General features: G+C 42.7%; 1 protein-coding gene across 1 annotated transcript in view; it reads right to left on the minus strand.

Annotated features, from left to right (window-relative positions):
* The window catches only part of VIPR1 (vasoactive intestinal peptide receptor 1), a 115,237-nt gene that overhangs the window by 45,363 nt on the left and 56,285 nt on the right, over window positions 1-13,589 (minus strand). The window contains exon 3 of the mRNA XM_054273560.1: window positions 5,652-5,759. Coding sequence (XP_054129535.1) covers window positions 5,652-5,759 — 108 coding nt within the window. The remainder of the gene's footprint in view (window positions 1-5,651; window positions 5,760-13,589) is intronic.

Genomic DNA, 13,589 nt, shown 5'->3' on the forward strand with positions numbered 1-13,589 from the left:
GGAATTCTTCAAGGATGGAAGCTGCACAAGCAAATCTTGTCCCAGAATTCAGAATCATGAAACCATCAAGGAATGATTTGGGTTGGAAGGGACCCTAAAACCCAGCTCCAACCTCCCACGAGACCTCCTTGCTGTCACTGAGAGGAATTTCCTGCCACGATTTATTCATGACACAGCAGAAGAAAAGGGAGGGGTTTGTGGAGCAGAGATAAAACCAGAACATTTTCTTTATCAGAAGTGTTTGATCTGGGTGGGAGTTAAACACTGAATAGATGAACTGAATAAATGCACTGAGCTGTTGTCTTGCTCTCAATTTTTTTTCTCCTACTTAATTTCTTTCTGCCTCTCATCTGTTTCAAACACACCCTTCAAACTCTGAGACACGTCTGAAAGTTCATGTTACGGGTGAAGTTTTACCTCTTTGATCTTCTTGGAAAAAAACCCTCTTATTGGCTTTTAATGGGAGTTTGAATTCAGACAAAGAGATCTGAGGTCAATCATGGCTCAGGGGTGTTGGGTTTTGCCCCCCTCTTGCTTTCTTGCCCTTTTCTGTAACCACTTCTAAAACAGAGGGGAAGGTGGTGACTGATTGCCCAGCAATCACTCCTGCTTCTCTAGCACCATATTCCACGGACATAAATCGATTTTTTCAAGCAGAAACTATTAAAGCAGTAACATTTTTATTATTTACCATTCCTGAGACACTGCTGAGCCCACTGGCACATCTCTGCTTTCATTTTCATTATTGATCTGGGAAACACTTGAAACTTGCAGACAGCTTTCACTTAGCTGGATGCTGAAGTGCTTGCGCCTGGGAAAAACTTGTGGGGAAAGTCATGACAGGATAATTTCCCAATTTGCTTCCTCTGCCTCAGCTGTGGTCTCACAATGTCATTCCTTCAGTACAATTTCTGCCCACTGTTTATTGTTATTTTATATTTTTGTATTTAATAGCTTCGTGTCATAGTAGAGCCTTAATTTTTTAGCTTTTTCTCCCTTTCTTGTTTTTCACATCACTTGGCCTGCAGATATTGCTGCCACATGTCCAGTGCCCTGAAAGTTCCTGCACCCTGTTTTTGTGGCAAAACTCAATTTTGCCTTATTTTACTTTCCCCTTCCTGCATATTTCACTTCTAAGAGTGAAGATCCTGATCCTTATTACAGATAATTCCCCCTTTCTTAACAATAACAATGTTCCCCTTGATTAGGTGATTAGGCACCTTTTGTAAACTGTTTTTTCATCCTAAAAACAGAGCTGTCAAATTTCAGGACAAAATTCTCATTAGATCTTTTGATCCTGCAATTACAGAATTCCAGGAAACATTCAGGATAAAAAAGATGCACATTTTTGGGTAGAGGTGGAGGTGTAGCCCCAATCCTTCAGAGGAGTGTGGACAAGTATTGTGACACCTCAGGTGCAAAATAAATCATGGAATCATAGAATGGTTTAGGTTGGAAAAGCTCTCTAAAAGATCAAGTCCAATCATTAACCCTACACATCCATCAAACCATGTCCCCAGGTGCCACATCCACACATTTTTGAACATTTCCAGGGATGGTGATGCCTGCTCTGAGCCTCCTTTTCTCCTTTCTGGTAATTTTACCTTTCTGACATGAAGGCACATGTGGACAGCAGAGAACCTGAGCAGGTCAAGGGTTCTCAGTGAAGAGAACTCCAAAAAAACCACACTCAACTTCTTGGGTATTTTAATGACCATTTGTAGCAAATAAATAATGGGTATGGTTCATTTTGGGGTTCTTTAGAGAGATGGTGTTGTCTTCTGCTCATCTGCTGCTCTCTGCTCATCCGTATCCTCATTTTATTCAATTTTTGCTCCACTTTCAGAAGCAATGCAGAATAAAAAGTGTTCACGAAGGAGGGGAAAGCAAAGGGGAAATAAATTTAGAACACCCAAGGGAAAAAGGAGTTTGGCAAGCCCAAAACTTAGATGGATCTCACCTCTATGAGTGGGATTCCAGAGCTTAGTTGGGCCCATCCCCACCCCCTTAGGCCAATTAATCCCAGAGCTGAAGCTTAAAACCTGTCAGTGCTAATTTAATTTGTGCATGGTGGACAATTTGCTTTTGGAGAAACTGTGGGACATAAATCCCTATTACAAATGTCATCTTCCACGTGTGGAAAGAGAGCTGGAACACACTGGTCAAGGGGTGGAAAGCAATGCACTTTAATAATGAAAGGTGCCAAAAATATTTTCATCCATCTCCCTCACATGGCACCGATGAACGTCATGAAATAATGAAAATTTTCTGGATCTGTGAATGCCATAAAAAATTAATGTCAAATGACATCAGGACAGTTTAAGGTTTTAAAATGCCACAAGACATTTTATCCTTTATTAACCATGAGATGGGATATTAGTCATTTGAACAGCTTATTCTCCATGAGGCAGGAAAATCACATTAACTCTTTGTTCCCCGGTATTTCACTCTTTTCCTCCTATAAACACATTAAAAAGATTTTCTCTGGCTCACAACTTGATAAAAGCTTCCCTGTTCCTGCAAAGGGATCAAAGAGTACAACACAAACATTACCCAGATGATTGAGTTCCTTGAAAGCTGCTCAATGACACTCACTGCTACAAAGGAAGAGCTGCTTCACAACATTTAATGGCATTAATTTTGCAGCAAATCCTATAAAACAGGAGGCAATCTTCCCCTCCCTCTATTTAAGACCATCACTGCTTTCCCTGTTTGTTGATGGTTGTGTACAAAGTGACTCAGAGAGAATCAAGAGAGAATCAAAGCTGCTTCTGCTTTGGGAATGGCATCAGTTGTTGTGTTGGTGCTCTGCTGAGGTGGAATTCAATCCTGTTGGATGACATTCCCATCTGGCAGAGCCACTCTACAATATTTTGATTGCAAATGGAGAGAAATATGTGGTTTATGGATGGTATTAAACTCATCCTGGAGTGGGAATCTAAAAACCAGATCTAAAAACCTGATCTTCATCTCTGACCATAAAACCAGCTCAGAGACAGTCACTGAGATTTAAAAAGGCCTCTAAGAACATCAAGTCCAACCATTAACCCAGCCCTGCCAGGTGCACATTTAAACCACATTCCTATTTTTGAACACTTCCCTGGACAATGAATCCAGCACTTCCATGGGCAGTCTGTTCCACTGCTTGACCTCTATATAAAATCAAATATACACTATATTCTCCTCAGCACTCAGCTCTGGTGAGATAATGTACTAAAAGACATTTTAAAGAGATTTTTCTTGGTGTTTTACTAACTCTGCTGCTATATAAAACCCAGTGAGTGAATGCTGTGCTCAGGAGAGGGCAGAGAGCAGGAAGAGCAGGAAATTATTTCACACAACTGATCCCATGCACAGGAGTCTTGTCCTGCAAGATGTGATATAACAGCAGCTTCTGCCTCTTCTCCCTGGGTGTTGAGACAGGAATAATGAGCTAACAGGGAATTTTGGAAATGAGAAAGTCAGTGCTAGAATACTGTTGGAATTGGCTGCTGAGAATCTCAGATTTCTGTGCTGCCAGGCACTGACCCCCAAGAGAACACTGCACTGACCTGAGGCCGTGAAGAAGCTTCCAAAATGGAATGACAGAACTGGGACTGTGGGTGTGGAGTTTGGATAGAAGTGTGTGATATCACAGGGTGGGAAACTCAGAGTTTAAGGGTTTAGAATAGAGTAATGGATATAAAGCAAGATGGAGGTTTTGGGGTGGAGGCTGCTCCTTCTTCTTCTTCTTCTTCTTCTTCTTCTTCTTCTTCTTCTTCTTCTTCTTCTTCTTCTTCTTCTTCACCTTCACCTTCACCTTCACCTTCACCTTCACCTTCACCTTCTTCTTCTTCTTCTTCTTTTCTTCTTCTTTTTCTTCTTCTTCTTCTTGTCCTTCTCCATGGCTTTTGGTGGTTTTGTGTAACTGAACAAAAAAAAATCCCCATTGCAGACATGGGTGGTTGGTTATTGGGTTAAAAGTAAAAACAATTTAGGTGTCATTTCTTAATTGGACAGTTGATGCTTCAAAGGCCTTGCAGAGAGAGATGGGGCTCCATTTTTAGTTTGTTAGAGTGAAGTGCTGCAGAACTCAGGGTTTGTGAGAGTGTGACAGAGATAAAAACTGATAAACATCTGAGTCCCAACAAGAAATCCCATCTCACACATTTAATCCTGACCCTGACAGAGAAAAAAAAAAAAAAAAAAAAGAAAAGAATATGCAGGATAGGATTCAAAGGATTTTGAATTTCCCTTTTGTGCCTGCAAAGAATTTTGGTGTGGCCTTGGGCAGGTCATGTAATCAGCACGTGCTGGTTAATGCGTGCCGTGTCCAGGCCAGTAGAACAGGGGTGATATTGTGCCCCTACCCCCATTCCTAATTTATCCTGTGTGTTTGCACTACAGGCTTTAGAAATGGAGGGTCAGCTCAATACAGGATCTCCAGTGCAAAAGAACTTAATTCTCTGTTAAGGCCTTCAGGGCTTCTACAATAAAAATAGTGAAAAATAACTGTGCACTACCAGGAGGCACAATCAGCGCTGTTGCTGCATGGCCCCTTGAAACCTGAGTTTTAAACTAAAGCTTCTGAGAACACCCTGAGCAGTGAGTTAACCTACCTCCTCCATTAACCTCCCCTGCTCATTATTTGTCAGGTTATTTCCTTGGCCTGTGGTCAGATTTGTCATTCCAGCAGAAAAAAACCCCCAACTTTATTACATCCAGTTCCAGCTTGTTCATTTTCTGTCAGAGACTTAATTAATGATTGTGCTAAACTGCTCATTTTGCACAACAAACACAACTGTCCCACAGGTTGATTCAATTTTCACTGCACAACATCCATATTATTGGATTTCACCAGGAGCCATTTTTGCATCCCTGCGGTGCACAGCAGTGCTGCTGCAAGTGCAGGGAGGATGTTTTGATGTTTGGGAATTCATGAATGACTTGGAAACCTCCTTCACCTCATATCCAAACCTCCTTCACCTCATATCCAAACAGGACAACCCCCATGGCAGGGAGGAATGATGAGGAGGACTCCATTGATATCAGAAGGCTAATTAATTATTTTATTATACTATATTATTCTATATTATGTTGCATTACATCTAAACTGAATCTACCAAGCACTCCGCTCTGCAAACAACTGCACAGAATCTCGTGACTGTCACCCAACAGTTCCAACTCACACACACATTTGGCCCTGATAGGCCAAGAAACAAAACATCATCGCTGTGGGTAAACAATCTCCATATTGCATTCTGCTTTTGCACAACAGGCACAGAAAATAAGATAAGAATATTCTTGGGGAGAATTGTGCCTTGCTTTTCTCTGGGAAGAGAAATGTGGGGTCACACACCTGACCCTAACAGGCCAAGGAACCAAAACACATCACTTTGGGTAAACAATCTCCATATTGCATTCTACTTTTGCACAAACACAGGCACAGCAAATTATAAGAATTGTTTTTCCTTTCTCTGAGGTTCAGAGAATGTGAAACTCAGAAATATTCTTGGGGAGAATTGAGCCTTGCTTTTCTCTGTGAAGAGAAATGTGGCGACAACCTCGTGCTCAGAGCTGGTTTCTCCCTCATTATTGAGATGTTCCCCCCGTGGAATGATGAGAAACCCCCCTGGGAGTGAAGCTGTGGAGCAGATTTGGGATTTGCTTACCCAGGTAGGAGGTCAGGAACCTGAAGTACTTGGGGCACGGCCGTACCACGACTTCTCCCACCTCTGCTTCAGGCCAGCATGTGATGTTGTCCCACTGCCTCCTGCAGCCTGGGGAAGAGACAAAAGCAGATGCTGGAGCACTCAGGAGTGCCGGATGCAGCAGAGCAGCTCTGCAAAGGTGTGTAGAGCCCCTCACCCCAGCACAGGCAGCTTTGAGAATGAAACACCCCTAAATATTTCCTTTAAACACTCAGCTTTTAGCTCCCCCCAATCCCTAAAATTCAGCATTGTAATTTTCCAGAAATCAGTATGGATAAAACAGGAGATAAGGGGAAAAAAAAAAAAAAAAAAAAAAAGGCAAATCAGGCTTGATACAAGAACAGTGTCTTCCCCTAGTTTAAAAAGGCAGAAATCCCTAATTAAATATCTCTCTTCCTTGCCCTTGATGCAGTAAAACACCTGATCTGAACCTGTGAGACATCGTCCCTTTCCTTCTGTGTTTCCCCCAAATGCCATCATCTTTTCCGCCCCATTGCAGTGATTGTGCAGCTCTCACAGCAGGAAGGGGACACAGGTGACAATCAAGGGGTCAAGGACCAAAATGCCTTCACCAGAAGCAGTTTTCTTCTTAAAAAGGGAAACACAGAACACTTCTGGAGGCTTGTGGTAGTGTTCACAGGGGTCTTTGGATGAGGGAAGAGACGAGGATCTGACTCCATGTTTCAGAAGGCTTGATTTATTATTTTATGATATATATTACATTCAAACTATACTAAAAGAATAGAAGAAAGGGTTTCATCAGAAGGCTAGCTAAGAATAGAAAAGGAATGATAACAAAGGCTTGTCACTGACTGAGACAGTCTGGACAGCTGGGCTGTGATTGGCCATTAATTAGAAACAACCACATGAGACCCATCACAGATGCACCTGTTGCATTCCACAGCAGCAGATAATCAATGTTTACATTTTGTTCCTGAGGCCTCTCAGCTTCTCAGGAGAAAAAATCCTAAGGAAAGGATTTTTCATAAAATCTGTCCGTGACAGAGGCTGAGCAGGGACAGTGCTGTGGCCAGGAGAGGAGTGAGGAAAGGTGGCACATTCAATCTGGGAGTGATGAAATAACCAACACAGGGAGAAAACACAGGGGTTTGTCAAAATGAGGCATTCCTGAAGATTTTCTGGGTAGAATCAAAAGAAAAAATACCATGTCCTTTCCACAGATTTCTAATGTTTTAATTTTGTCCTTTTATTTCTCAAAAGGCATTAATAACACCCCATGCATGCTGCACTGCTGGATCATGTAATGTTAATGCTGAAGCCAAAAGGAGTTGGCAGGTTTGAATTAAAAAACAAAAAAGGACTCAAACACATTTTTACATTGATATGTCACCATTTTAGAGTTCTTAGCAGAATTTTGACATTTTCCCCCCTGCTTTATATTTCCAAGAGCCAGGCACTTCAGTTGCTGCCTGGGTGAGATGGATGGGCTGTCAGCAGAGCTCCCTGCTTCCAGCACCTCTGCTCTCAGTTGTTTGTCCCATAATAAATGTTATTTAACATTTAACAGCACATCAGATGGAAACACTCCCCCAAATGTGACTCATGAGCTGTTGAGGTCACCAACCCCACAGGGGAGTCTGGGGTCTGAGGAACAAAGTGGTGACAAAATGTTGAGGAAATACTCCTCAAGTGCCTATGAGAACCCCTGTCAGGCTGCACTTGTTGGTAATTACACCCAAATTCCTCCTTTAAATCATCTTGTACTCCCTGAGCTAAGGAAAGGGCTGGTGTCATCAGCAGGCAGATCTGTCTCGGATCAATAGAGAGCACACAGAAATGCTTTGAAGCTGAGAAAGAACCCTTAGCTGAGCTGGCTTTCAAAGTGATTTTACAGGTTTTTCCTCCCCTCTTCTTCCCTGAACAAACTGAACTTTTTAAATAATGAAGTCCTGAGCTGAGTTTATCAGAGCCTGAAAAAGGGAATAACTGATGGTATCTCCACCGTGCAGAGCTCATCAAAGTCAGGTTTCAGGTCCTGGTATCAGGTGCCCAGCTCAGCTCTCACAGCTCACACTTATCTCCCACCAAACAGCCAGCAGCTCCAACAGGGGCAGGATATTAAATATTCCATGGAAAATGATTCCATGGTGGAATATTTCACGTTCTGCAATCTTTCCCTCCACCAAGTGCAATAAATTGGAGTGCAGCCATTACCTCATGATAGGTTATAATACAAAATAAAAGCTATCTGATAGCATCAGATGGCTTTTTAAATGCCCTGAATTATGCACTCTGAGAGTTTTGGTGATCTGTATCTTTTTTTCTGTTGACATTTTTCAGCACCACCTGTGATGTGTGAAGAAAGCTTTTAGGTGCTCACTTTTGTATAAAAAGCTTTTTTCTTTTCCTGATAAAAGGAAAGTTAAACTGGCCTTGCAAGACACATAAAGTGTATTTTTACAAATTATTGCTTCTGTAAACACACCCTGCACCTGCCTGATAGCTCTTACCACACCAATCTTCCTCATTGCTGTCCCAGACATGCTGAAAATATTTCTGCAATAAATAAAGAAGGGAATGGAAAGCAGAACTCTGGCTGGAAGTGCCTGTGAGAATCAGTAAATATTGTAATGGTTTGAGTTAGAATGGACCCTAAATGATCATTCCAAATGATCATTCCATTCATCATTGGAATGATTTGGGATCATTCCAAATCCCTGCCACTGTCCCAGGTTGCTCCAAGCTCCATCCAGCCTGGCCTTGGACACTTTCAAGGATCCAGGGGCAGCCACAGCTTCTCTGGGCACCCTGTTCTGGATCTTTCTTGTGCTAACTATCTGCAGTTCATGAAAATCAGTAATTTTTAGTGAGCAGAAGAGAATAACTGGAGTTTAAAGAATAGGCACAATGAAAGATTGACACCTGCCAAATGCTTTGCATGCACAGTCCAGTGCTGTAATAATCCCATCACAAGTTCAGGTAAAGCTTCGTGCCCTTTCATCTGACCCTGCACACAGACAACATTTACTAAATAGCCTTCCAGAAAATGCTTTTCTTCCTCCCAAACTGATAGAGTTTTGTGGTGGTGTTCACAGGGGTCCCAGGATGAGGGAAGAGATGAGAATCTTGACTCCATGTTTCAGAAGGATGATTTATTATTTTATGGTATATATTATAGTAAAAGAAAATGCTATATTAAAACTATACCAAAGAAATAGAAGAAAGGGTTTCATCAGAAGGCTTGAAAGGAACAGAAAGGAATGATAATAAAATCTTGTGACTGACCAGAGAGTCTGAGCCAGCTGACTGTGATTGGCCATTAATTAGAAACAACCAACATGGACCAATCACAGATGCACCTGTTGCATTCCACAGCAGCAGATAATCAATGTTTTCCTTTCCCTCTGAGGCTTCTCAGCTTCTCAGGAGAAAAATCCTGGCAAAGGGATTTTTCAGAAAATATCATGGCGACAGATTTTATCTTGGAAAACTGCTGGGACTGGGGGCTTGGCAGGCAAAAATCCATCTGAGGACAGAAAGAGCTGCAGTTTGCCTTGATGGAAGGGAATCCCTCTCTTCCCTGTGGCATCACTTGGATGCAGCAAAGAGGACAAGTTTGACCTGATCAGATTGTGTTTGGGGATTAATAAATGCTTCCCAATTAATTAAATTATTAATATAATATAATATAATATAATATAATATAATATAATATAATATAATATATTGTTGTGTTCTACCTTCCACTCAGTGTCTGCAGGGAGGATACAAAAGTATTTATCAATCCTCACCCAGCGCAGCAAGCGCCAATGAGTTATAAACACACCTACTCTCCATTTCTATCAAAACAACTGCTCTGCTCACCTGCCTGTCCCAAAAACCAGGGGATGCACACTGCTAGAGGCTGTGCTTTGCTTTAGGAAGGATTCCAGGTGAACCTGGAGGAGCTGTATAAAAATAAATGTGTGGCTTTTCCAAGCCAGCAGCATTTACCACCTCTCTGGGTGTCACAGGTGCAGTTTTTAAAGTCATGGTTAGGATATTGTTGGAATTGGCTGCTGAGAATTTCAGATTTCTGTGCTGCCAGGCACTGACCCCCAAGAGAACACTGCATTGACCTGAGGCCCTGGAGAAGCTTCCAAAATGGAATGATAGAACTGGGATTGTGGGTGTGGAGTTTGGATAGAAGTGTGTGATATCACAGGGTGGGAAACTCGGAGTTTGAGGGTTTAGAATACAGTAATGGATATAAAGCAAGATGGAGGTTTTGGGGCGGAGCCTGGTCCTTCACATTCTCCTCCTTCTTCTCCATGGGTTTGGGTGGTTTTGTGTAACTGGATAAAAAAGTCCCCATTGCAGCCATGGGTGGTTGGTTATTGGGTTAAAAGTAAAAATAACTGAGGTGTCATTTCTTAATTGGACAGTTTATCCAATTAAGGATAGTTTATTTTTTATAACGGTTTGTCATTATAAAAATAAACTTAAAAAAATTAAATAAGTATTTTTAAAAATAAGACAGTCTTTCCCCATTTTAACTATTTTAACTGTGACTCCCACACCCTCAGCTTTGCCCTGGCCTTCCTTGCCAGACCCTGAAGTGCTCTCTGGAGCTGAATATCTCCTGAAGGGCTGCAGGGAGAAATCCTTCACTCCTCTAAGGAAGCTGAAGCTCAGATCCCCATATCCAGCAGCTCAGCCTTCCTCTCTGCAAGCCAAATACCCCACCAGCAAGCCAAGGGCTGCCCCAGCCTCACTCAGAGCTCTCCTCTAGGAGATCCTGGCTCAGAAGTAGCTGCAAGAAAAACAGTGACACAAGAGCTCTCATTTCCTCTCCCTTTGAAAGGCTAATAAACAGAAAACAGGTCAATTCTCACACTGCTTTGCAGAACTGGCAGACTGGAGCATTAAAAAGCCATTTATTGGATTCATATCTACACTCACAGCAAATTGTGGTCGAAGCTTATCTAGGAAGCAGCAGAGAATGACTTTCCCTCATGAATAAAGATGAATTCCAGAGCTTTGGCACAGCCCTGAGGTGGGACTTGGTCTGGCTGAGCAAAGAGATGAATGGCAGCAGGCTGGTAGCGCTCTGAAGCCAGGAGAACTCCCAGCTCAGGGAAAAACCCTTTGAGCACATCAGTCTTTCACTGAATCATGGAATTATTCAGGCTGGAAAAGACTTCCAAAGGCATCAAGCCCAACCAAACCCCGAAACCCTCCCACCAAATTCTCCCTAATGCCTGGGGTCACTCCAGGTCTCTTGTGGAAGACATTCCCCCACATTTTGCTCTTGGAATCCCTGTTCAGATGCAGGGATGCCCATCTGACCCCTGGGGTACCTCAGGAGCTCTCAGCACCCTCAGGGGTAACAGCAGGGCAAAGGCACAGCTCAGCAAAGCCAGGCTAAGCCATCCCAGGGCACCATCACAGCCTGCTGTGCTGCAATAAAATCTCATTTTCACTCCAATTTCATACCAGCAGGCAGCTTCCAAGCTCTCAGCACTGTAAACAGCCACGGGGTGACATTTATTGTCCCCCTGACAGACCCAGCCTTGTGGCTTGCCTCGTTAAAAGCATCTCATTACAGCCAATTATCACAGCATCCATCTCCCTGTCCCAGCTGAGCTCTGATCTCTCCCTCACTGAAGGGAACAGCCCCCAAAAGATGGTGCCTCCACCAGTCCATAACTCATGAGTTTGAATTTAATCTCAGGGGAGGAAAAGCCACCATGAGCCCTGGGTCACCACAGCCACCACAGACTCCAGAGACCACTCAAATGAGGGATGATTTTCTGTTTAAAAATTGTATGTAATAATAAAAAATACCACAGATAGATTCTTTTTCTGCCATAAGCAATGTAAATTAAATGCAATGGAATTTTGATTCTGAATTTAGGAAAAGTTTTAGAATTCACAACCTCCCGTGCTCACCACCCAGGAAAACCCCTGGGTCACCACCACTACCACAGACTCCAGAGAGCAGAGACCTCTCAACTGAGGGATGATTTTCTATTTAAATGTTGTATGAAATAATAAAAAATACCATGGATAGATTTTTTTTGCCATAAATTTTGTAAATTAAATGCAGTTGAATTTTGATTCTGAACGCAGGAAAATCTTTAGAATTCACAACCTCCTGTGCCAAGGTGTTGCATGATTTAAGTGTCCACTGGCAGAAGAATTCTATCCTTTTCTGAATTCACTTTGAACCTGCTCATTGCTGCTTTCACTAGGAACTGCTCAGTTCTTTTACAAAGACAGAAATATTCACAGCCTAACCACAACATCCCTTTCCCTGGGGAGAAAACCCATAAAATCCCCTTTAAAATCCCTCCTTGGGCATCTCATTTTCAAGCTGAAGTGTCCCAGCCTATTCAGCAGCTTCCAGCATGGAAACAACTTCCTGTCATTTCTCCCCTGTATCTTTGGTGGGTTTAACTCTACCCCATCCTTTCCTGGCCTTGCAGAGTAGGGTTTTACCCGATTTTTCTGTGACAGATTGGGTTTGACTGAGGTGTCACTAAATGCATCCTCCCTTCTTTCCCTGAAAAAGTCACTGCTGTGCCCTCCTGTCCCCAATCCCACTCAAATTCCAGCATCCTTTGGGCATCTCTCCTTCCCCAACTCCAGCTCATCACATTTTTAATTTTTTATTTGTATCACCACGGACAGAGTGCTCTGCAGCAACCCCATCAGAGCTCCCCTTCCAGCTTCCCACAGCTTTGTCTTTAATTTGGGTGATTTTTTTTTCCTGTTGTGCTGCCCACTCTGCCTCCAGCCCTGCAGGCAGGATGTGACAGAGAATCCCAGCAGCTGGGGGAAAGCCACAATCCTGCCAGGCTGTAACCCCTGGCATGGTGGCATCTCCTTCCCACACCCATCAGCTCTGCTGGTGCTCCTTTGTTCATCACCCACTGAGGGATTTGCTGCCCCAGTTCAGCAGAAAATCAATCCCAGAAAGCAAAAAGGACCCCAAAATTCAGGAGAAGTGAAAAGAGTTTGCTTTGGGCTTTGCATCCTTTGGGCATCTCTCCTAACCCCAGCTCCAGCTCATCACATTTTTAATTTTTTTTTTGTATCACCACGGACAGAGTGCTCTGCAGCAACCCCATCAGAGCCCCCCTTCCAGCTTCCCACAGCTTTGTGTTTAATTTGGGTGATTTTTTTTTTTTGCCTGTGGTGCTGCCTGCTCTGCAGGCAGGATGTGACAGAATCCCAGTAGCTGGGGGAAAATCACAATCCTGCCAGGCTGTGACCCCTGGCATGGTGGCATCTCCTTCCATCATCTCTGCTTCTCTCTGGTGCTCCTTTGCTCATCACCCACTGAGGGTGGGTGCTTTTCTGCTGCCCCAGTTCAGCAGAAAAGCAATCCCACAAAGCAAAAATGATCCCAAAATTCAGAATAAGTGAAAAGAGTTTGCTTTGGACTTTGCCTCAATATCTGTGGCAAGTCTGTGATTTCATTTCATCTCAAGCTGGACTTGATGATCTTAAAGGTCTTTTCCACCTTAACAACTCCATGGTTCTATAACAAGAAATCCATTATTTACTATAAAACCTGGTTTGTATTTCTGCAAGTAGAAGCTGTCTAAGCACTCAACAGGAATATATTAAAAAATAAATTTCTTCCTAAATGTTTGCAGAAATTTGACCCAAAGACATAAGAAGGAAACCTCACCTTAAAGCCCCCAGACTGAGTCAGTCTAATCAACATGAAAGAAATCACCAGTGACTGTTGCTGGAGGGTGATTTTTAAGCATGAAAATCCTGAGATTTTCCATCAACAACATCTATTGGGAAATAATTTCATTAAAAAAAAAAAAAGTTTGTAATCTTTCAGCCTTTTTTAACCAACAAACTAAGTAAACACTCAGCTTTTTTAATCCCTCCTTTTCATAAATCAAATTTGTGAGCTGAGCCCTTCTGCCTAACTCCAGA

This window comes from Melozone crissalis, unplaced genomic scaffold (genome assembly GCF_028551555.1).
Source record: "Melozone crissalis strain CALT ecotype California unplaced genomic scaffold, PUWL_Pcris_2 ptg000016l_1, whole genome shotgun sequence".
NCBI lineage: Eukaryota > Metazoa > Chordata > Aves > Passeriformes > Passerellidae > Melozone > Melozone crissalis.